The sequence below is a fragment of the Ursus maritimus genome, unplaced genomic scaffold (genome assembly GCF_017311325.1).
Source record: "Ursus maritimus isolate PB19 unplaced genomic scaffold, ASM1731132v1 scaffold_34, whole genome shotgun sequence".
Classification (NCBI taxonomy): Eukaryota; Metazoa; Chordata; class Mammalia; order Carnivora; family Ursidae; genus Ursus; species Ursus maritimus.
This window is the reverse complement of record NW_024426008.1, coordinates 18,959,024-18,980,505: the sequence shown is the minus strand read 5'-3', so window position 1 is coordinate 18,980,505 and position 21,482 is coordinate 18,959,024. Positions and strand designations below refer to the sequence as shown.

Genomic DNA, 21,482 nt, shown 5'->3' with positions numbered 1-21,482 from the left:
GCTACTGGGTATTTACCCCAAAGATACAAATGTAGGGATCTGAAGGGGCATGTGCACCCGGTGTTTATAGCAGCAATGTCCACAATAGCCAGACTATGGAAAGAGCCCAGATGTCCATCAACAGATGAATAGATAAAGAAGATGTGGTATATAAATATTCAATGGAATATTACTCAGCCATCAAAAAATGAAATCTTGCTATGTACAATGACATGATTGGAACTAGATGGTATTATGATAAGTGAAATAAGTCAATCAGAGAGATAATTATCATATGATTTCGCTCATATGTGGAATTTAAGAAACAAAACAGGAGCATAGTGAAAGGGAGGGAAAAATAAAATAAGATGAAATCAGAGAGTGAGACAAACCATAAGAGACTCTTAATCATGGGAAATAAACTGATGGTTGCTGGCTGGGGGAGAGAGATGGGGGTTGGAGTAACTGGGTGATGGACATTAAGGAGGGCACATAATATAATGAGGACTGGGTGTTATATAAGACTGATGAATCCCTGAACTCTACTTCTGAAACTAATAATACACTATATATTAAGTAATTGAATTTTAATTTTAAAAAAGCAATGAAAAAAAGAAAAAGAACATTAAGTGCTGTAATAACCAGTTTTTAAAAAACAGTATTAAATCTTATAAATTAAATGCAGTATATGGCATTTAATGTCCAGGTAAATATTTAAACAATTATCATCAAATACTGTAGTCATCAGAATTTTCCACTTGCTATTTGCTTTATCATTTGTATTTTATAACAATGATATATTTAATTGTAAGATTATTTTTATGGACCTTTATATTTCCAAATATTTAATATCCTATATTATGCTAATTGCATTAAGTAATTAAAAAGTAGGCTTACAAAAAATATTACTGATACATATTTTTAAAGTTTTTTTCTCCCTGTATAGTTTCTGTTTCCTTCAGGTTGCTCTTTACTCTTTTTGTTTCGATCTTGAATTAATTGCATTTTTCAAAAGCTTAGTGATCCTTGGCTGTCTGGCACATTTAAGAATGAGGCGCTAAAAATTTGTTGGGAGGTCTGAGCTCGCGTGTGGAGCTCATCCTCCATGGGCTTTACTCTAAAGTCTGGGCTGATCATATTCCCCAGAGAAGGATCTTTCAGGTTTTGCTCTAGCATTATCTGGCCTGGAGGGAAGATGGTTTCTCTTTCTAAATACTTTGAGCAATATATCTGGTTTTGAACCTCATTGCCTAGCTTGTACTATATATCCATCTCTGAATCAATTACTCAGGCTGAGGGCTGGAGGACATTGGGCAGACCTAGGTCACCTTCTCAACCTTGGGGGAAGTGGGATTTAGCCATATCCAGCTTATAAGAACTAAGATGGGGAAAGGATTTATTCTCCAAAGGAAACCCAAAATATTGCAGCTAGAGGAAGGGGAAATACGTGCTGGACAGGCAAAACCAAAAGATGTTCACTCTTTGAAGGTTGTGTTGTATTAGTGGAAATTAAATGGAAAACAATGCTTTACATATATTTCAGTCAACAGGATTACATGCTGGTCCCCAAATGTGCTGTATGTTCTGCCTCAGGCTCCATTCCCTCATTCATAATGTCCTTTCCATTTGATTGGCATCCTCATTCCCCATCTATATCAAATTTATATTCTTTCTTCGAGTCCCTCCAGAAATGCTACCTCCTTCTTGAAACTTTACCTGTGGGTGTTTCTTCTCATAAGCCATTGGATCTAATTATTTCATAAAAATCCATTGCATAACACTGGTCTTACCACTGCAATCACTCCCACTACTGGATTAAGAGCCCAGTAAGGTAGAAACTGTGATTTGCATCCCTTGAATATGGTGTTTCTTTTTTTTATATTATAATAATATTTTTTATTATATTATGTTAGTCACCATACAGTACATCCCTGGTTTTTGATGTAAAGTTCGATGATTCATTAGTTGCGTATAACGTGATGGGTAGTAAGGAGGGCACGTATTGCATGGTGCACTGAATATGGTGTTTCTATTCTTAACATAGGAATTCCATGTTAGGTGCTCCATAAATGTGTGTTGAACGGGAAAGTACGATTCCTTACCATTTATTTTGTAAAATATGCTTAGTTTTATATGCTTCAGTGGTTTACAGTGTCCAATTATATACTTGGCAAACTTAAAATGATTGCAGAGACAAAGAACATTGCTAGAGCCTTTAGTGCTTTTGCATATATTTAGCTGATGTTTTTAAATACATAAAAAGCAACACACAATGGATCATTATTAAGTAGTTGATTTCTTTCTGGCAACATATTAGAAAAGTTCTGGAGAAAAGTTTTGTGTAACTGGTTATTGGATACAACAAATGCCCAACACAGCAGTTGGCACATGGTAGGTACTCAATGAATAGCAGTTGAAATAAGTATTACTCTGTGTTGTGTCTTGACAAAGCTTGTAGAGTTTTCTTTCCCTGTGCTATTAAATGACCTTTCTTGTTTTAACCAAAACAGAACACTCTTGGGGGTTTCTGCAAAGATTTCATATTGTTGCTTATCTCTTTTTAGTCATGGGACCCTACGTGAGAAAAGTCCTGTGTGATGAGCTGGGGGCTCCAGCCAACTCTGCAATAAACTGTGTCCCCTTGGAAGATTTTGGAGGGCAGCATCCTGACCCAAACCTGACATACGCAACAACGCTTCTGGAAGCTATGAAAGGAGGAGAATATGGATTTGGAGCTGCATTTGATGCTGATGGGGTAAGTAGGAAATGTTCCTGCCTGCTGACTCTACCGTGAAATAAGCCAAGCATTGGAAGCGAGAGAATTCATGGAGCTGGCTGATACGTATGGGGGATTTGAACCCTAACTGGTTCTGCATCTGCTCTTCCTTTTAATGGCTCTTCCGTATTGCAATTAAATAACTTTTACTTTTCTTAGTTCCAGGGTAGCATTATGTTATAAAAAGGTTATTTCTTTTAAAAATATCCATGCACCAGATCTTTATTTGGGGTTGGTTTTGTTAAAACCGCCATGTTAAGGAACTAGGTATTTCGGCAATAATTCTTGTTCTCCATTATATTTTGGGGATAGTGTGAGATAAGTATATGGAGGCTACTGAAGCTTGAGGCAGTCATCCACATTTCAACAGGTGGGACACATTTCTGACTGTGTCAAGGTCCTGGACCCTACAATACTCAGAAATTTAAAAGAAGGTTTCTCATGCCCTCCTTGACTTCATTCAAGTTGTTTTAGGTTGTTTAAATATAGGGTGGTGGGAAGAATATCTTGGGGTGATTATGGGAATGGGGTGCCGGCTGCAGATGCCTCTGTCTGATCCTTTTCACACATTCCTTCTGGCAGGACCGTTACATGATCCTAGGCCGAAATGGCTTCTTTGTGAGCCCTTCTGACTCCCTGGCCATCATTGCTGCCAACCTCTCTTGCATTCCATATTTCCGTCAGATGGGGGTTCGAGGGTTTGGGAGGAGTATGCCCACCAGCACGGCCCTGGACAGGTAAGCAAGGATGTCGCCGTGAAGAACTTCATAGTAGGTTTCTGATGTCAGTGTCCCCTTAGCTGTCACTCATTCTCCCCTCCTCTGGTGGGAATTGGGGGAGGTATGGGAACCTAAAGGCATGTACAGCATACTTGGCAGGGGCATGAAGAATCAGGTGGCCTGAACTCGATTCTTGGTTCTGCCATTTCTTAGCTGTGGGAACTTGAGAGACATGGGTTCTCTGGGCCTCATTCTTTTTTGCCGGTCTTTTTTATTTTAGCAATTCCAGTGAGTGCAAAATATTATTTCCATTTTTAAAAATTGAAGCAAAATTAACCTAGAGTGTTATATTAGTTTCAGGGGTACAATATGAGTCAACAATTGTATACATTACTCAGTGCTCATCACAACGAGTGTGCTCTCGATCCCCTTCACCTGTTTCACCCATCCCCCCACCCTCCTCCCCTCTGGTGACCATCAGCGTGTTCTCTGTTCTTAAGAGTCTGGTTTTTTGTCTGTCTCTTGTTTTTGTCTTGTTTCTTAAATTCCACGTACGAGTGAAATAATATGGTATTTGTTTTTCTTTGACTTATTTCACTTAGCATTATATCATATTATACTTAATAGCTGAGTAATATTCCACTTATACGGATACCACTCCTTCTTTATCCATTCACGTATGAATGGACATGGGTTGTTTCCGTATCTCGGCTATTGTAAATAATGCTGCAGTAAACATTGAGGTGCATATATCTTTTCAGATTAGTATTTTCATTTTCTTTGAGTAAACACACAGTAGTAGAATTACTGAATCATAGAAAAATTGTACTTTTAGTTTTTTGAGGGCCCTCCATACTGTTTTCCACAGTGGCTGTATGAATTTCCATCCCCGACAACAGTGCCCAAGGGCTCCTTTTTCTCCACATTCTCGCCAACACTTGTTATTTCTTATCTTTTTCTTCTAGCCATCCCGGGAGGGATGAGGTGATAGCTCATGTAGTTTTGATTTGCGTTTCCCTGAGGATGAGTGAGGTTGTGCGTCTTTTCATGTGTGTGTTGCCATCTGGATGTTTTCTTTGGAAAAATGTCTATTCAGATCCTCTGCCCACTTTTAATTGGTTAATTTGTGTTTTTATGAAGTTCAGTTGAGTATGTTTTTTTTATAGATTTTAAATATTAACCCCTTATTGGCTATCTCATTTGCAAATACCTACTCCCATTCAGTAGGTTGTCTTTTGTTTTGTCAGTGGTTTCCTTCACTGTGCAAGAGGGTTTTTTGTTTTTGTTTTTTTGTTTTTTTTGCTTTTGTTTCTCTTTCCTGAGGGGACATATCTAGGAAAATGTTTCTGTGGCCGACATCCTAGAAATTACTGCCTATGCTTTCTTCTAGGAGTTTTATGGTTTCATGTCTCACATTTAGGATTTTAATTCATTTTGAGTTTATTTCTGTGCATGGCGTAAGAAAGTGGTCCAATTCCATTCTTTTGCATGTAACTGTCCAGTTTTCCCAACACCATTTATTGAAGAGACTGTCTTCCCCATTGTATATTCTTGACTCCTTTATCATAGATTAACTGAGTATATAGGCATGGATTTATTTCTGAGCTCTTTCTTATTCTGTTCCATTGATCTACATGTCTATTTTTGTGAGTGTACCCTTTCCTTACTGATTTTGATTTTCTAACTCTGTGCCAGGCACGGCTGTAAGCACCTTCCATAAACTTGGTAGTCATCATAACCACCCTGTGAGGTGGCCCATTTTACAGATGAAGGAACTGAAGTACAGGGAAGTTAAATAACTTGGTCAAGATCAGGGCCTACCAAGGGTGGAACTGGGATTCTAACCAAGCCACTCCAGTTCCAGAGTGCATGGTCTCTTTTTCTTTTCTAGAGAGAGGGGGAGAGAGCGAAAGAGAGAGAGAGCGAGGGTAGGGGCAGAGGGAGAGAGAGACTCTTAAGTGGGCTCCACACTCAGTGCAGAGCCCAACGTGGAGCTTGATCTCACAACTCTGAGATCATGACCTCAGCTGAAGTCAAGAGTCAGACACTTAATCAACTGAGCCCCCCTGGCACCCCCAGAGTGCATGGTCTTAATGACTCTGCGATATTACCTCACATGGAGTGTTGATACTGTAAGATCCATAGGAACCCAGAGAGGGGACAAGGGCCTCCAAGGAAGCTGCAGGGCTTACTCTGAGTTTCAAGTGCTGACGTGACACTTCTGGCCGCCCAGGCCTCCAGGTGACAGCTCCCCAGGTGAGCCTACCTTGGTCATGCCCTCTAACTCAAGTCCTCCCCCATGCTTCATGTTGCCCTTGGTCCCATCCTCAGAAGCGAGGAGATGAGGCTGGACAAGGATGAGAAGAGGGGCCCACAGCACTGTCACCACCCCAGGGAAGAATGAGAGGGCAGGATGAGGGATCCATTCCTCTTTTCCCCTGCCTGTGGGCTAGTGGGCTGACCACTGGCCAGGGCTTCTTCTGGGGGCAGGGTGCAAATGAAACCCCTCAAGCAGTGGAGCAGGACATGGGCTCCAGGGCCATTCTGTTCCAGGCCTCAGGAGAGAAGACAAATGAGAAGTTGTCCAGGCAGGAGCGAGAGGAGCGAGAGAAGATGGGGCAGATGGTCCAGGCAGCCAGACTAGAGGGTGCACACTTCTCTGTTGCCCCCCCGAGAACCTCTGCTCTCAGCCAACAACTCAGGAGTCCTAACGAGCTCTTCTGGGCTCCCCAGGCCTGCTCCCCAACCCTTGGCCTCTGTAACTCGGGGTGTTGCTCCTCCAGCCATGTGGGTTCCTCCCCCCACTTCACATAGATTTAATTGGTCTTGATGTTTTTTTTTTTTTCTTTTAAATGGGAACTTCATCTTTCTTCTGAAGATTCTCAGGGACTGAGGCTGAAACAGGAGTTCCATTTCAAGCTTCTTACCATTTTTAGCAAATAGAGCCCATCCTTTGGCATGCTTGCACTCAGATTCACTTGGCATCGATTTGACATTCAGCCGCTTTTGCTGACCTGACTTTCCCTATAGTGTGAGTGGCATTTGGGTGTTGACCCTTGCTGAGTTGAAGGGACGATGTGGACACAGTCTAATCATTGTGTGGTTCCGTATTCTCTAGAGAAACCAGCCCCACATTGCTTATAGCCTGGGAATCCTTGTGAACTTTGATTCCAAGAGCAGTCAGGGTCAAGACCCTGGGGTGTCATCAGCTTGCTGAGAAGTGGATCTTATAGAAGAGGGAAACTAAAAGCAAGATCTGATGGGGTGGGGTGGAGAAGCATCTCTTGGACCTCACTCTGAGTCTCCTTGAGTCTTTGGTATCTATTCCTAGCAGTGGCTGGCTGTTTGTGGTTCCATTTTGATGAGGATGAGGCCCCTTTGCATGGGCCTCAAGTTAAAAAGATACTGCAGTCCTTAAAACAAAAGTCCCAAATGCACATTTATATCCTACGAGTCTCCTGCCAAGCGAACCTTGCATGCTTTGAAATTTTCACTTTTCTTTTGGCTTAGGTTTGCATCATCGTAATAACTGGTGATGTTGAGCTCATTTTCATAAGCTTATTGTCCATTCGTGTAACTTTTTTTGTTATGTATCTGTTCATATGCATTTGCTCAATTAAAAAATTAGGTTGTTTGTCTTTTGTTATTGATTTATAGAAGTTCTGTGTATATTCTGGATAATGTCTTTTGTCAGATATATGTATTGCAAGTATTCTCTCCCTGCCTGTTGCTTGCCTTTTCATATTGTGAGTGGTGCCTTTTGATGAGCAGAACTTTTACATTTTGATGAAGTTTAGTTTATTAATATTTTATTATATAGTTAATATATACTTTTTGTCCTCTGCAAGAAGTCTCTGCTTGCCCAAAAGTCAGAAAGATGTTTTCCTTATGTTTTTTTTTTCTAGAATTGTTGTAGTTTTAATTTTCACATTTCAGTCTATGATGATTTTGAATTAATTTTTGTGTGTGGTGAAAGGCAGGGGTCAAGGTTTACTTCTCCCCTATATCCAGTTGTTCCAACCTTGTTCATTGAAAAGAATTTTCTTTCCCCTTGTTGCCTTTGTTAGAAATAAGTTGACCATATCTGTTTGGGTCTATTTCAGGATTCCCTATTTTCTCTCGTTGATCATTTTGCCTGTCCTTATGCCAATATTACACTGTCTCGATTATTAAACTTTTAAAGTAAGTATTGAAATCAAGTGACTCCCCGAGTGTTTTTTTCTTCTTGGCCAAATTAAAAAAATGTTACATCCTAGCTCTTTTGTATTTCTTTTCTTTTCTTTTTTTTAAAGATTTTATTTATTTACTTGACAGAGAGAGAGATAGCCAGCGAGAGAGGGAACACAGGCAGGGGGAGTGGGAGAGGAAGAAGCAGGCTCATAGCAGAGGAGCCTGATGTGGGGCTCGATCCCAGATCGCTGGGACCACGCCCTGAGCCGAAGGCAGACGCTTAACAACTGCGCCGCCCAGGCGCCCCTCTTTTGTATTTCTATATACACTTTAGAATCAACTTGTCAATGTCTACCGATTGCTACAGTTTTGATTGGGATTGGGTAGAATCTATAAACTAATTTGGGAAGAATTGCATAATAATAATATTGAGACCTCCTGTTCATGAGCGTGGTTTATCTCTCTATTTTACTTTTCTTTACTTTCTCTTACATACTTTGTAGTTTAATTTCTCTTATGTATGTTTTGTGGTTTACTGTAGAGGTCTCACACAATTTTTGTTAAATTTATTTCAGAGTATTTTCTCTGTTTCTGATGCTGTTATAAGCAGAATAGTTTTATAAGTTTAATTTTCCAGTTGTTTGCTGCTAGCAATTAGAAATACAACTGCTTTTTGTAACTTGACCTTGGATTCTTCCACCAGGAAGAATGTTTTGGATGCCCCCCACTTTACTTCTTTCCCTCAGGGGATATTGATATCAAGCTCATGATATAATCCAACCTCGGTGCCACTGTTTTTTCCATTTGCCTTTGCTTTTCTCCTTCCATTAAAAAAGAAAAAAAAAAAAGGATTCAGTAAAACTGTGGAGAACAAGGCAAAATGGAACCATCTTTAGACATTGAGGACTCAGGGTCATACAGGATCCTGGTTGGTATGTAGGTTACGTAATATTGTGGGAGCGTATTTAATAATAACACCTTTCACTTATACAGAATTCTATAATTTAGAAAGAACTTGTGCACATTTGATTTCACTTATCTTTGCACAAATTTGGTGGGTAATTGGGGAGGCATGACTCACCATCTTCAAGATGTTGAACCAAGTATCAGAGAGGTTAAGTTACTTGTATAAGGTTACACAGCTAATCAGAAAGTGACCCAGGATTTGGAACTAGGTCTTCCAGTTTACAATTGCATCTGCGCAGTAACTACCACTGGATCAAGACGGTCCCTGAGAAAGTAGTTGAGAATATTGCCCAACTCTCCTGGGGGATAGCCAGCAACTTTCCAAACCCTGGCCAGGAGAGGCAGGTTTCACTCTGACAACAAAAACCGTTTGTCCTCTTTTCTCTCAGATGGACATTTCCTGGCGGTTCTTGATTTCATTTTGTCCCCTCCCTCCCAATAAAACTCTGTTTCAGTCGGAAACCAGAGGCCTTGCTTAGAAATTTCACAAAGGGCCTGTTCTGATATGTAAGTGACCATTTAAAAGGATTATTCATGCTTGCTGGTTGGGATCCAGAATCCTGTGGGGCTCTGACGTGGTGATTTGTTTTGGGTATTTGATCTGTTGTGTAGCTCCCAGGTGGATTCTCATGATGGACACTTTATGAGCTTCTTTCTTCTTAGGTAAAATAAATACAGCTTCAAAATCTTATCTTGACCATGGTTTACCAGATAGGTTTTTTTTTTTGTTTGTTTTTAAATGAATAAAATCATTGGAATGTGCCCGAAAGTGCCAGGACCTAGAAGAATGACAACTGAGTAGTTGAGACACATTAGATGGCACACTTGCCTAAACTCTTGGGATTCCAGAATCAGGGGGGCCTGCACCCTTGAAACTGATGAATTATTCAGGCAAAATTTCATTGTTCACAGAGAATTGTTGTTCCCCGAGGGAAGACTTTCGGTGTCTTTAATTTCTACTCTTATAGTGTCACTGAAACAAGGACTCCATTTACCCCAGAATAATGCAGTTTCAGCCTTGACAATGGCATTCTTTTGAAGCTTTGTCATTCTGAATGTGTCTGATTTGTAGTTGCAGATGAGTCTGTGTGGCTGAAATCATTTTGGTTCAAATGATTTGAGAAGTAAAGCTTATTCAAAGTATATTTGTGGCCCAAGGTCTGTCTCCACCCCATGCAGAAGTATTAAATAATCCTCTGTGTCATCATCCTTCAATAATATTTATGAAGAGCCCATCTGTGCTTGGGAGTAAGCCGAGTGCTGTGCAAAACAAGGCAAACACACGCAGACTTGAGCCCTTCTCATTAGAGATATTTACAGCCTCACACAACGCTAGCAGCATCCTTGAGGACACTGCAAGGGATCTAGATCCGAAAAGTATGTTTTGACTGCAAGGGAGGCCATGGAAGGCCCACCACCCATAAATGTGGTAGTGAAGGGAATTAATTCTTTTCTACCTTTTATTGGCTATTTGTGTCACCTGTTGTTCACCATTTACTCATTCAAGAATATTTATTAAGGGCCTTTTACATCCTAGACGTGGTCTCTTGCCTTGGGGGACTTACAGTCTGATGGAGAAGACAATAAGAAGTAAAGAGAAAATATAGATACAAATTTTAACATGTGCTCATAGGAAATGAACTTGTTGCAGTAAATTGTCAGGTTTGGAGCATGTTCCTTAGATGGCATAGTCAGGTGAGGACTCCCCGAGGAGGTTCTGGGTAGGAATAAAGATCAGAAACATGCAACTGGACCCGGCTATGATGCTGGAATTTGAAGTAGCCCATGATGGGGCGCCTGGGTGGCTCAATTGTTAAGCGTCTGCCTTTGGCTCAGGTCATGATCCCAGCGTTCTGGGATCGAGCCCAACATTGGGCTCTCTGCTCCGCTGGGAGCCTGCTTCTTCCTCTCCCACTCCCCCTGCTTGTGTTCCCTCTCTCGCTGGCTGTCTCTCTCTCTGTCAAATAAATAAATAAAATCTTAAAAAAAAAAAAAAGAAATAGCCCATGATACGTGTGAAAATGCTTATTTTTTAGAATATAGTCTACAGCTCTTTGTTGCCAATCCCCAATCTGAAATATGTAGTGTAGTTTTATCTTGAATATATTCAGCTGGTTGTTGGAATCTAGACAGTGTTAATCCTGTAAGTATGCAAGTATCTACTGATCTGCAATGACTTCGGTTTTTACTGCATCCTTTGGATCTGTGCTCTTTTGTCTCTAAGATCAGTCATGATGGATCAGAGTAATGGGAGAGATAGTGATCTGAGCTAATATCTAATTACTTAGTCTCCCATACATTGTTTCTGCTACAGAATGATGGGAATTATTTTGCTTCAGCAGATAAATATGTTCAAGTATATCCTATATGAAAATGAAAGAAAAAAAAGGAAAAAAAGCCCTTTATCATAGGAGTTCTTCCTCTGAAACTCTCCATAGCTGATTTAGTCAGGGTAAAGGCAGAAAAGAGATGGCACCCTCAAAAACGGTTTACTAAAGAGAATTTAATAATAGTAGCTTAATAACTTAATACAGAAGTATGGACAAAGTTAAGGAAAGCAAAAAAATCAAGAAGAGATGGAGAGGCACCCTAGGACTCAGAATGGTAGAAAGTTGTTAGTTCCTCCAGTACTGAAGGGTCAAAGAGGGGACGGATTAGGGTGACCATAGCCTAGTGAGGTCTGGAGTTGTAGAAGGTGGGCTGTCAGACAGGATCTGAATTTGTCAGGGAGGTATAAATACCCCAGCTTCTCTCTTTTTTTCACCCCCTAATCTCCTGCTGATGCCTCCTTTTTATCAAACCCAACTGGAAGCAGGAGTGTAGCCTCTAAAGGAAGAGAGTAGGGCAGAGATGGCCATGGAATGAAATGGGTCTTCCATTGGACAAATCATAAAAAAAAATTGTTCAAGGATGAATAATGATTAATTCAGCTCTGTACCTGAGGTCTAAAAAAGAGGGGAGAGGATGAGACTGGGAGTTAAGCAAGCAGAGATTACTAAAAAGATTGGCCAGTGTGCTGGTTATGCTGGTTATTCTTTGTTTTCCCCCTTCTACCCTACAGTCCAATTTCCTAGTGCTGTTTAAATTTTTCATATTTCATATTACTATGAGTTTGAGCATTTCTTCACATGCTTAAGAGGTGTGGGGGTTTTCTTTTTATTAATTGCCTGTTCCTGTGCTTTGCTCATTTTTATATTTTGCGTTCCTCCTTTTTATGGATTTATAGGAGATCATTATGTATTTTAGATGTTAGAGCCTTGTCAATTTTAAGCACTCTAATTGTCACTTTTTTTCTTCACACAAAATTTTACTGCTGAGCTCTCTATCCAGATTGCTGTCAATAGACAGCTCTGTGTGGGCAACTCAAATTTAATATGTATAAATAGCAACTTTTCCGATTTTCCTTGAAAATCGATCTTCTTTTTTATGTATACTATCTGGGTGAATCACCTATATCACCTAAATTTAAACCTTGGAATAATCCTAGACTTTAACTTCTTCCTTATTACTGTTAGTCACTGAGTTCTGTCAGAAAAGCCACTTAAATATTTCCTGAACCATTCTTTCTTCCACACCCCTACTTTTATTTTCCTAGTTCAGGTTCTCATAATCTTTTGCTTGAACTATTGCAGTAGTCTCCCAGCCTCCAGACCTCCTCTTATTCATTCATATTCTGGACCACCCCAAGCAGAAAGCCATACTTCTTCCTCCCTTGTTTAAAATCTCTTGTTAGTGTCAAATACCTGCACAATGAGATCTCATGTCTGGATTCTAAAGCATGCATAATTTCCTGATTGGGAACATCTCACTCCTGCCTATGTTTTTTACTCTGCCCCCTATTTGTGTTGTATTCTGCTTACAATTCCCCAAATTTGTTGGCCTCTCACACTGCTGGGCCTTTGCACAAGCTGTCTTTCTTTGAAATGTGTCCCCTTTGCCCCACCCCATCCCACGTTGTCCTTCCTTATTTTTCAAGGCTTGAGTCAAGCATCACCTTCTTAGTAAGTCCTCCTTTGGTGTTGTGTTCTCTCCACCCCAAAGCACCTTATAGAACTTGTTTTTCATAGATGACTTTATCAGAAATGTCACAGGCATTGAAAACACATACTTGTCTGTTTCCTATGTCCAGCGCGCCCTGTGGAAGGGAAAGTTTTTATCCAGTGCCTGACACAGAATAGTTCTCAATAAGCACTTCTTAAATGAATGAGATTTTTTTCCCTTTTGGATACCTTTTGTTTGGAAGACAAAAATAACTAGAACTCCACAGATCTAATCACAGAATTCTCAAAGTTAAGTACTGTGAGCTACCAACACACTTCTTTTGACTTTTTTTACAAAATAGACTTGTTGATGCTATCACCTGGTGGCATGGGAAGGTATATCTGAATGATAAGAAAATAAACAATGTATAATTACACAGTCTTCTTTGACTATAATAAAACTGTCCCTGATTTATGGTTTTCACTTACATTTAAGTAAATTTGTAGTGGGTCAGATTTTTAGTAATGATATAGGGATATTGATTACAACTTCATCAAGGTGAGATAAAAGGAAGCAACCACAGAGCAGTTATTTCCTACTTAATAATTAAACTGAACTTAGGCACAGGATTATTTATTTCTTGCCCTAGTGAGTAGGATGAGGAATGGAATTTTTCCTGGGACATTTAGAGGATGCCTTGTATTACCTTCCTGTATGGTTTTTGTGTTCACTTACTGGAAAGGAGGCAAACAATGATTGAAGCCCATTACTTGGTGTTTCTAAGAGTTGATGTCTGATAAACACATGATAATGTGTACATTTAGTAGAGGACATTTATGAATTAATTGGCTAACGGGAAAGGAACAAATTGTCAGCATTTTGAGACTAGAAGCTTCAAGAGCTCTGGAGAGGTTGGAGAAACTGTCTTTTGTTCAGTTGTTCAGAGCCATCTTCAGGTTTTGCTGTTAGATTTGGTCAGAAAAACAATTTTGTAAAAGCATTAAGTGACCTGAGTTCCAAAATATGTAGTCATCATCACTCTCCCGCGTGAACTGAAAGACAAGCCATTTTTAGAAGTCGGCTCTTTCTTGCCTGCTACATTTGCAAGGACTCTTTGCCATTCTTTGGCTTCATCCCTAGAAAGGCATGGTCATTGCCAAGGGTGTCCAGCATCTTATCCTCAGCCCTTCCCCTTCTTGGCTCTCCTTTGGCTTTGGCAGGTCACTTTGACCATTGGTGGACCCAGCTAGTACAGAAAGAAGCCCCTTAAAACCACCCTGGGTGATTGGGAATTAAAGACCATTTTAAGCAGGGATTTCTTTTTTTTTTTTTTTTAAGATTTTATTTATTTATTAGAGAGAGAGCACGCGAGCGTGAGAGAGCGTGAGCAGCGGGGAGGGGCAGAGAGAGAGGGAGAAGCAGTCTCCCTGCTGACTGTGGAGTCAGACATGGGGCTCAGTCCCAGAATCCTGAGATCATGACCTGTGAGCCAAAATCAGGAGTCGGATACTTAACTGACTGAGCCACCCAGGTGCCCTTTGTCCCATTCATTTCTACGAAGAGGCATGAAGTAACTATTTATCTTAATTATGGTAGTAGTTATACATATATCATTATACAAGTATGTGTATGTCAAGACTCTTGGAACTGTAAAATTGATGAATTTTATTTTAGGTAAATTTTACCTCAATAAAATTGATAAAAATGATCAAATCCTATTTATTTAAAAACAAAACAAAGCGCCTCTCTTGGGTCTTCCTTGATTGGGGTCAGAAATTAACTCTAGTTCTCAGCATCAAGGCTGGCATTTAATAGACTGGCCAGGTTCAGGTGACTCGAGTGGCCTTTGGAATCTCTGTCCGCCACTTTTCTCTCTGTGGTGAGCCAAAATATCAATATACTACCCACGATTCTTGTCTTCTTTGGAAAAAACTCAACCTACATTTAGAGTTGGAGGTTCTAAGATTTCATGGTCATTAGTCAAATTTATTGGCATAAAAGATATAAGGAAGATAGGACAACGCAGCTTCATTCTGGGCCATATGCTTTGCCAAGCTGCCAGAGAAATTTGGCACTTAACAATGATTTTAAGTGAAGGCAGATAATGATAAATCATCGTAGGCCTGAAGATTCTTTTGGAGGAAAAAATGCATGTGCTTTTTGTATGTGCTTTATATTTTGAAATGGATTTTGTAACTCTAACAAAAAAAAAAAAAGTTTTAAAATGGATTTTAGACCCCAATCTCAGAGGGTAGTGTTAAGCTGGGCCTATTGGAATACTGTTTAAATGGATTGCTAAATACCACCAATTTACCTTACCCATCAGGCTAAAGGAACAATAGTATCTAAGAAAAAAGCACAGGGTGAATCAAGAAGCTGCCCGAAAGTTTTGCTAGCTCAGCAAAGAGTAAGAGGATAAATGCTTTTTTATTTATCATGCAATCTATTATAGTATCTTGTTCAATTTTTACCAAATCCTCAGAAGTATTTGTCAGGTACCATTATTGACATTTTATTTAGAAGAGACATATCACGTTGAAAGACTGAGAAATTTGCCCAAGGTCGCCCATCAGAAAAGAAACAGTGAAGACTGGTACCAGATTGTCTAATTCCAAATCTAATAATTTCTTTACTGATCCTGATTGTTGAGAGCAGGAGGGTGTTCTGATTATATCTTGAATGGAAGTCATTTGTGCAAGTTGAGGTGGGTGTGTATGGGAATGTATGTTGCCCAAAAAGTGGTAGATGACATCAGACAAGCATGATTCATTTCAACCTCAAGATGTCTTGTAAATTTCAACCTTGAACATCACTACTTTTTAGTAAAGCTCTGAAAGAAGCAATCCCTGGCTTTAACTTAAGACTTCCAGGAAAATGTTGACTAGAGTTCAAGGTAAGGTTTGAATTTTAAGCCCTTGCCTCAGGAACTGCTTGAAGTCGTAAGATCAGCAGTGGCCACGCGAGAAAACCTTGATCAGGTTTCAGTGGCTTTTCTCTGTTACATTCTCTATAAAGTGGGTTAAGCAGAAACAATTCCTTCTCTCTAAGAGTTTTTAATCTCAGACAGCTAACACTGATAACCAGAAACATAAAATATACCAACTAGGTATAATGGGTTCTTTTAGTAAATAATGTGTCAGGAGTTTAGTATAAGATACTTGTGCTTAGGAAAAAAAAAAAAAAAAGGACAAGAAATCTTGTCAGCCCCTGTCTTTGTGCCCTATACAGGTGAGAGTGGAATCCAGATCTGAGTATCCATTCATCTTGCCCCTGATCAGGTTTCTGCCTGGGGTTTAAAATTGTCATTTGTAATTCTAAATTCTTTTAGAGTCCTTGATTGCATCAGTGGTTTATATTCTAGCATGCAGGAAAACTCTTCGATGTCGATGAGTCTGAGTCGGTGCTTGTATTTAAGAATGCAAGATCTCTATCCAGGACTCACAGAGAGATTCTATCAGTCAGGATCTTTGTGCTGCAATTGAGAGAAAACTAGCCCAAGTGGGGCCTAAATAATAAAGGGAATGTGTTGGCCCATATAACTAAATAGAGGTGGCCGCAGGTGAACCTCGCTCCAGCAGCTCAAATGATATGTCCACTTGACCTGGATATTGCTGTCAGCTTTGCCTGAGAAGGTATCACTCTCATCCTCAGGCTCCCTGCCTCTGGGTCTCCAAGCTTTCCTTTGGGGGAGCAAATATCTGTAGGATTCCAGACTTCTTGCTCTTATACAATCTTGTCTATGAGGATGAAGGGTTTCTTCCTTCCTTCGTTCCTTCCCTTCTTTCCCTCTTTCCCTTCCTTCCTTCCTTCCTTCCTTCCTTCCCATCCCTCCTTCCCTCTCTCTCTCTCTGTCTTTCTTTCTATGATACAAAGCTTTTCTAGAAAGAAACAACCAAAAACATCTCCTTGAGTCTTGATTTTGTTTTGGGTTTGTACCATCTCTGGCCCATTGACTCACCAGGGCCATGAGGGGTAGGATAGGCTGAAAGTCTTAAGCCGTTTCCCCCTTATTAGGTGGAGCTGGGAGGACGTCATTCTTTCCCAAATCAAATGACCAAGAATGGATACAGTTGTTCGTCAAAGCAAGATCTTTCTTTTCTCCTTCCAGAAAGGAGTAGTAACTGCAGCACTTTGGGACCCAATGGATACAGAGGGATGGAAGCTAGGTGAGGGCATTGGAGTGCAGTCTGGAAGGAGAACCCAGGACCTGGCTAAGAACTCAAGGTGCCCTTCTTGTTACCCCTCATAGCCCTTCCAATCCTCTCCTGCTTACCAGTAATGGACCATAGCATTGGAATTAGAATAGTGATGCTTGCTTATGATCCTTGTACAGTATGATCATGGATTCATCTGTCCTTCTTTCTCATCCTCTTCTCTCTATCCTTCCTTCCTTCCTCCCTCCCTCCCTCCCTTCCTTCCTTCCTTCCTTCCTTCCTTCCTTCCTTCCTTCCTTCCTCTTTCCTTCCTTCCCTTCTTCTTCCTCCCTCCCTTCCACCATCTCTCTTGACCTCTCCCTCTTTCCTTCCTTTCTTCCTTCATCCCCTCCCTCTCTCTTTACCTACCTTCCACTTGGCCATTTTTCGAACAACATTCTTTCAGTACATGCTGCGTGCCAGGCACACTGCTGGGTTCTGGATATAACTGACGTACTTCATCTTCTCTTCTGCCTCCTTTATTTTTCTGTCAAATTTCATTGTCAACAAAATTTATAAATATTCTCTGTGTAAAGTATTCTTCTAGATTTAGAGAAATTCATAACTTTAACCTGATGTTAATGATAGATTTGGAGAGTGTTTTCAAATCATTGATGATGACATATCCTACAGATTGTCTTACACAGATTCTACTACCTATATTTAGGAGTAGGAAGGAGAGAGAGAGAACATTAGTTAAGGAGTGCAAACATGTATGCCTGCCAGCTTCCTCAAATGAGCTCAGGCACAGAGTGGAAAATGGGACTTTCAGACTTTCACTAGCATCTACATTCAGACTTATCCAAGTTTGAATTTTAACTCCCCTACTCTGGCTGTGACCTTGGCCTGGTTCCCTGATCAGGGTCTCCTCTGCTAAATGAAAGTATACTAGCACCTCTGGCATTAAGGATTAAATGAGGTAATATATGGATAGTGCTTAGAACAATGCCGGTCTGCAGTAAGAGCTCCAGGAATGTCAGCTATTATTAACACAATAATGGAGTTTTATAGATAACAAACTGAAGAAAGAACAGTGGATTCTAATGACTCATCTCCAGTTCTTCTAGTAAGGAAGTAGGACTTAATTAGTGGCTACACTTAGATCCTCTATCCCGTGAAGTGTGATGTACCCACAGCAAGGAACACCACCTGATCACACTTCACGGTGCAACAAAGCTTTTAGAAAACTGCCTTCTGAACCTCAAGTATCTGTATTTGGTAGTTTTTCAGATTATTTTGTAAGTAATGAATATTAATTTTCTTTCTTTTTTTTTTTTTTTAAGATTTTAAGTAATCGCTGCATCCAATGTGGTCTTGAACTTACGACCCCAAGATCAAGTCCCATGCTCCACCAACTGAGCCAGCCAGGTGCCCCTAATGATTGTTAATTTTCTTTAGCTCTTTTTATATGTATATGGAAACTTGCAGCTAGGTGTCCAGGATTAGACCCATTGCTTTTTGATCCTCTGCGTTTTTATTAGCATCTTTATTTCCTCTTTGATGTCTTCATTGACCCATTGGCTGTTTAGCAGCACGTGTTTGTATTTTTTCTAATTTTTCCATTATGATTGATTTCTAGTTACATATCATTGTGGTCAGAAAGATGAAATTATATCATTATGACTTCAGTTTTCTTAAACTTACTGAGATGTATTTTGTGGCCTATCATGTGATCTATCCTGGAGAATTTTCCATGTGCACTTGAAAAAAAATATGTGTTCTGTTGTTTTTGGACGGAATGTTCTGTATACATCTGTTAAGTCCATCTGGTCTAATGTTCCGTTCAGAGATACTGTTTAGTTATTGATTTTCTGCATAGATGATCTATCTATTGATGTAAATGGGGGCTTAAAATCTCCTACTACTATTGTCTTACTCTCAGTTTCTCCCTTTGATATTTGCTTTCTGTATTTAGATGGTCCAATGTTGAGTGTATAGATATTTACAATTGTTACGTACTCTTGTTGGATTGGTCCTTTTATCATTATGCAGTGTCCTTCTTTGTCTCTTCTGACAGTCTTTGTTTTAAAGTCAATTTTGTCTGGTACAAATATTGCAACCTTGGCTTTTTTTCCACTTCTGTTGACACGGAATATCTTTTTTTTCATTCTTCCACTTTCAGTTTGTGTGTGTCTTCAGGTCTGGAGTGAGTCTCTTGTAGGCAGCTTATTAACATCCTTTAAAGTTGTTGCAAATTGGAAGACCTTTGTTCACTCTATCAAGTGCTTCTCTGGAACACATATTGGACCCTGGAAGCCTTATTTCTTTAGAAAAATTGGCTTTCTGAGAAAACATAGGGTTTCTTTCTCTTCTTTTAAAACACACCGGTGTCTATCCTTATCCTGGTCAAAACCATTAAACCCCCATACAAAGCTCAAGCTTTTTTCCTCTACCACTAATTCTGATGATAGGATTTTGACTTTTCTACACATCCCATTAGAGCATGTAATGTGATTTGTGTGGATATTGTAAGTGCTTGTCCGTTTCACAATCTGTTCAGTAGTTCAGCTGAAAGCTAAAAAGGTAAATAAAATAAGAGAAACAGCATGACCAGGTGAATTGCCCTATGATGTGCTCATGCCTGGGGGTGAGAGGACAGAGGAGAGATTCACAAAAATGGCTTTCTTTTTTCTTAATGTAACACCAGCTATTTCCTTTTGAAACAGCATTCAGTCTCAATTTATTGTTGATATGGTCATTTCCTGCTTTTAGGGTGACTTTTTAAAAAGCCGTAAGCTCCTCTGTAATCCTTTCAGCTGCAAAGCCAATAACTAATTCCTCTGGTATATGAGGGAGAGACTTGGGAGGTGAAAGGGCAGATATCCCTCCCCAAATGGGGTTGGTTTCCATGAATCTATCAAAGCAGGTAGGTGCCAGGAGAAATGGGAGAATGAGAGCTGATTTGGACAAGGCCGTTGGATTTGTAGAGGCAACTTCCATGAGGACCCCTTTCAGAGACAGAGGCTGGCTCTGGGTCAGCATAGCATTGAGCCTGGGTCGGGCTGACTAGAGAGAGAGAGCTCACGGAGGTGCTATAGGAAAAAAAGAAACAGAAGAGGAGCTGTAAGTATGTGAGCGTCTGGTACATCCGGCTTCACCACTGATTCTCGTCACGCTTCAAAGCCTGGCTCGCCCCATCTAGAAAGGAAATGGTCAGGCCGGTATAGTGGCTCTTCCCTACAGAGCTTCCAGGCGCCCATGTTCCTTCTAGCTCATTGCTCTGCCTCCCGTGGGGATAGCCCCTGCCTTCCTGTGTTAGGACAGTAGGAGTTCCAGCCACCATGTTTGCATGTTAGGCAGCTATTGGAGCAAAGGATGAAGAAGAAGGGTGAAGGGAAGAGCAAAGATAGATGTACCATCTGTCTTTCAAAGAAGTTCACAGAAGCAGAGAGTTGACACTTTTGCTTATATCCTACTGGCCGGAACTTAAACTATATGCCTACCTGCAAGGGAAGCTGGGAAATAGAGTCTTCATTCTGAATGGCCAAGGTGTGGGCTCAAAATCCGGGGTTTTCTTATCAAGAAATAGGAAGAAAATGTTTGTAGAGGGACAACTAGCATTCTCTGCCATAGGTTTAGATGGTGGCTTATTATTTATTTATTTATATTTTTATTTTTATAGATTTTAGTTATTTATTTGTCAGAGAGAGAAAGAACAAGCAGTAGGAGCAGCAGGCAGAGGGAGAAGCAGGCTCCGCGCTGAGCAAGGAGCTGATGCGGGACTTGATCCCAGGACCCTGGGACCATGACCTGAGTAAAAGGCAGACCCTTAACTGACTGAGCCACCCAGGTGTCCCATATTTTTAAAAAAAGAATATTTATTTATTTATTTATTTGAGAGAGAGAGAGAGTGTGAGCACGAGCTGGGGAGAGGGGCAGAGGGAGAGGGAGAAGCAGGCTCCCCACTGAACAGGAAGCCCAATGGGGGACTTGATCCAGAACCCTGGGATCATGACCTGAGCTGAAGGCAGACACTTACTGACTGAGTCACCCAGGCGCCTCATTTAGATGATGTTTTAAGCATTCTCTTTTTTTAAAATATTAGTCACTGTACAGTACATCATTAGTTTTTGACGTAGTGTTCCATGATTCATTATTTGCATATAATACCCAGTGCTCATTACAACACATGCCCTCCTTAATACCCATCACTGGGCTAACCCATCCCCCTGCCCCCTCCACTCTGAAACCCTTAGATTGTTTCCTGGAGTCCGTAGTCTCTCATGGTTCGTCTCCGTCTCTGATTTCCCCTGCTTCCGTTTTCCCTTCCTTCCCCTAATGTCTCCGTGCTATTCCTTATGTTCCACATATTGTTTTAAACATTCTGTGTAGAATATTGTTGTCTGTGCAGATATAAAATCCTGTTTTCTCTCGTATTTGACTTGTTAAAATCTTTTTTTGTTATTTCTTTGGACTAGAGAATGACATAAACTATGACAATGATGATATTAATGAGGAGGAGGAGGAAAAGAGGAGCATTATCCACTGTAGAAAAGATGTAAGATCTAGCAACTCAGAACTGAGTGAGAAAAGTATTATTTCCCTCATTTTATAAATAAGCAAATTGTTGCTCATAGTTGGAGAAACCCACTGACATAACACCAGTCCTTACCTATAGAGAGGACTTGACCGCAAAGATCGGGAAGGAAGCAAGGTGACTTTTAGTTGCAAGTAATAGAAAACTAAACTCCAAATGAC

At 40.3% G+C, this 21,482-nt stretch overlaps 1 protein-coding gene across 1 annotated transcript in view; it reads left to right on the top strand.

Moving 5' to 3' along the window:
• Window positions 1-21,482, top strand: part of PGM5 (phosphoglucomutase 5) — a 182,568-nt gene that overhangs the window by 39,579 nt on the left and 121,507 nt on the right. Inside the window, exons 5-6 of the mRNA XM_040620278.1 lie at window positions 2,544-2,734; window positions 3,338-3,492. Coding sequence (XP_040476212.1) covers window positions 2,544-2,734; window positions 3,338-3,492 — 346 coding nt within the window. The remainder of the gene's footprint in view (window positions 1-2,543; window positions 2,735-3,337; window positions 3,493-21,482) is intronic.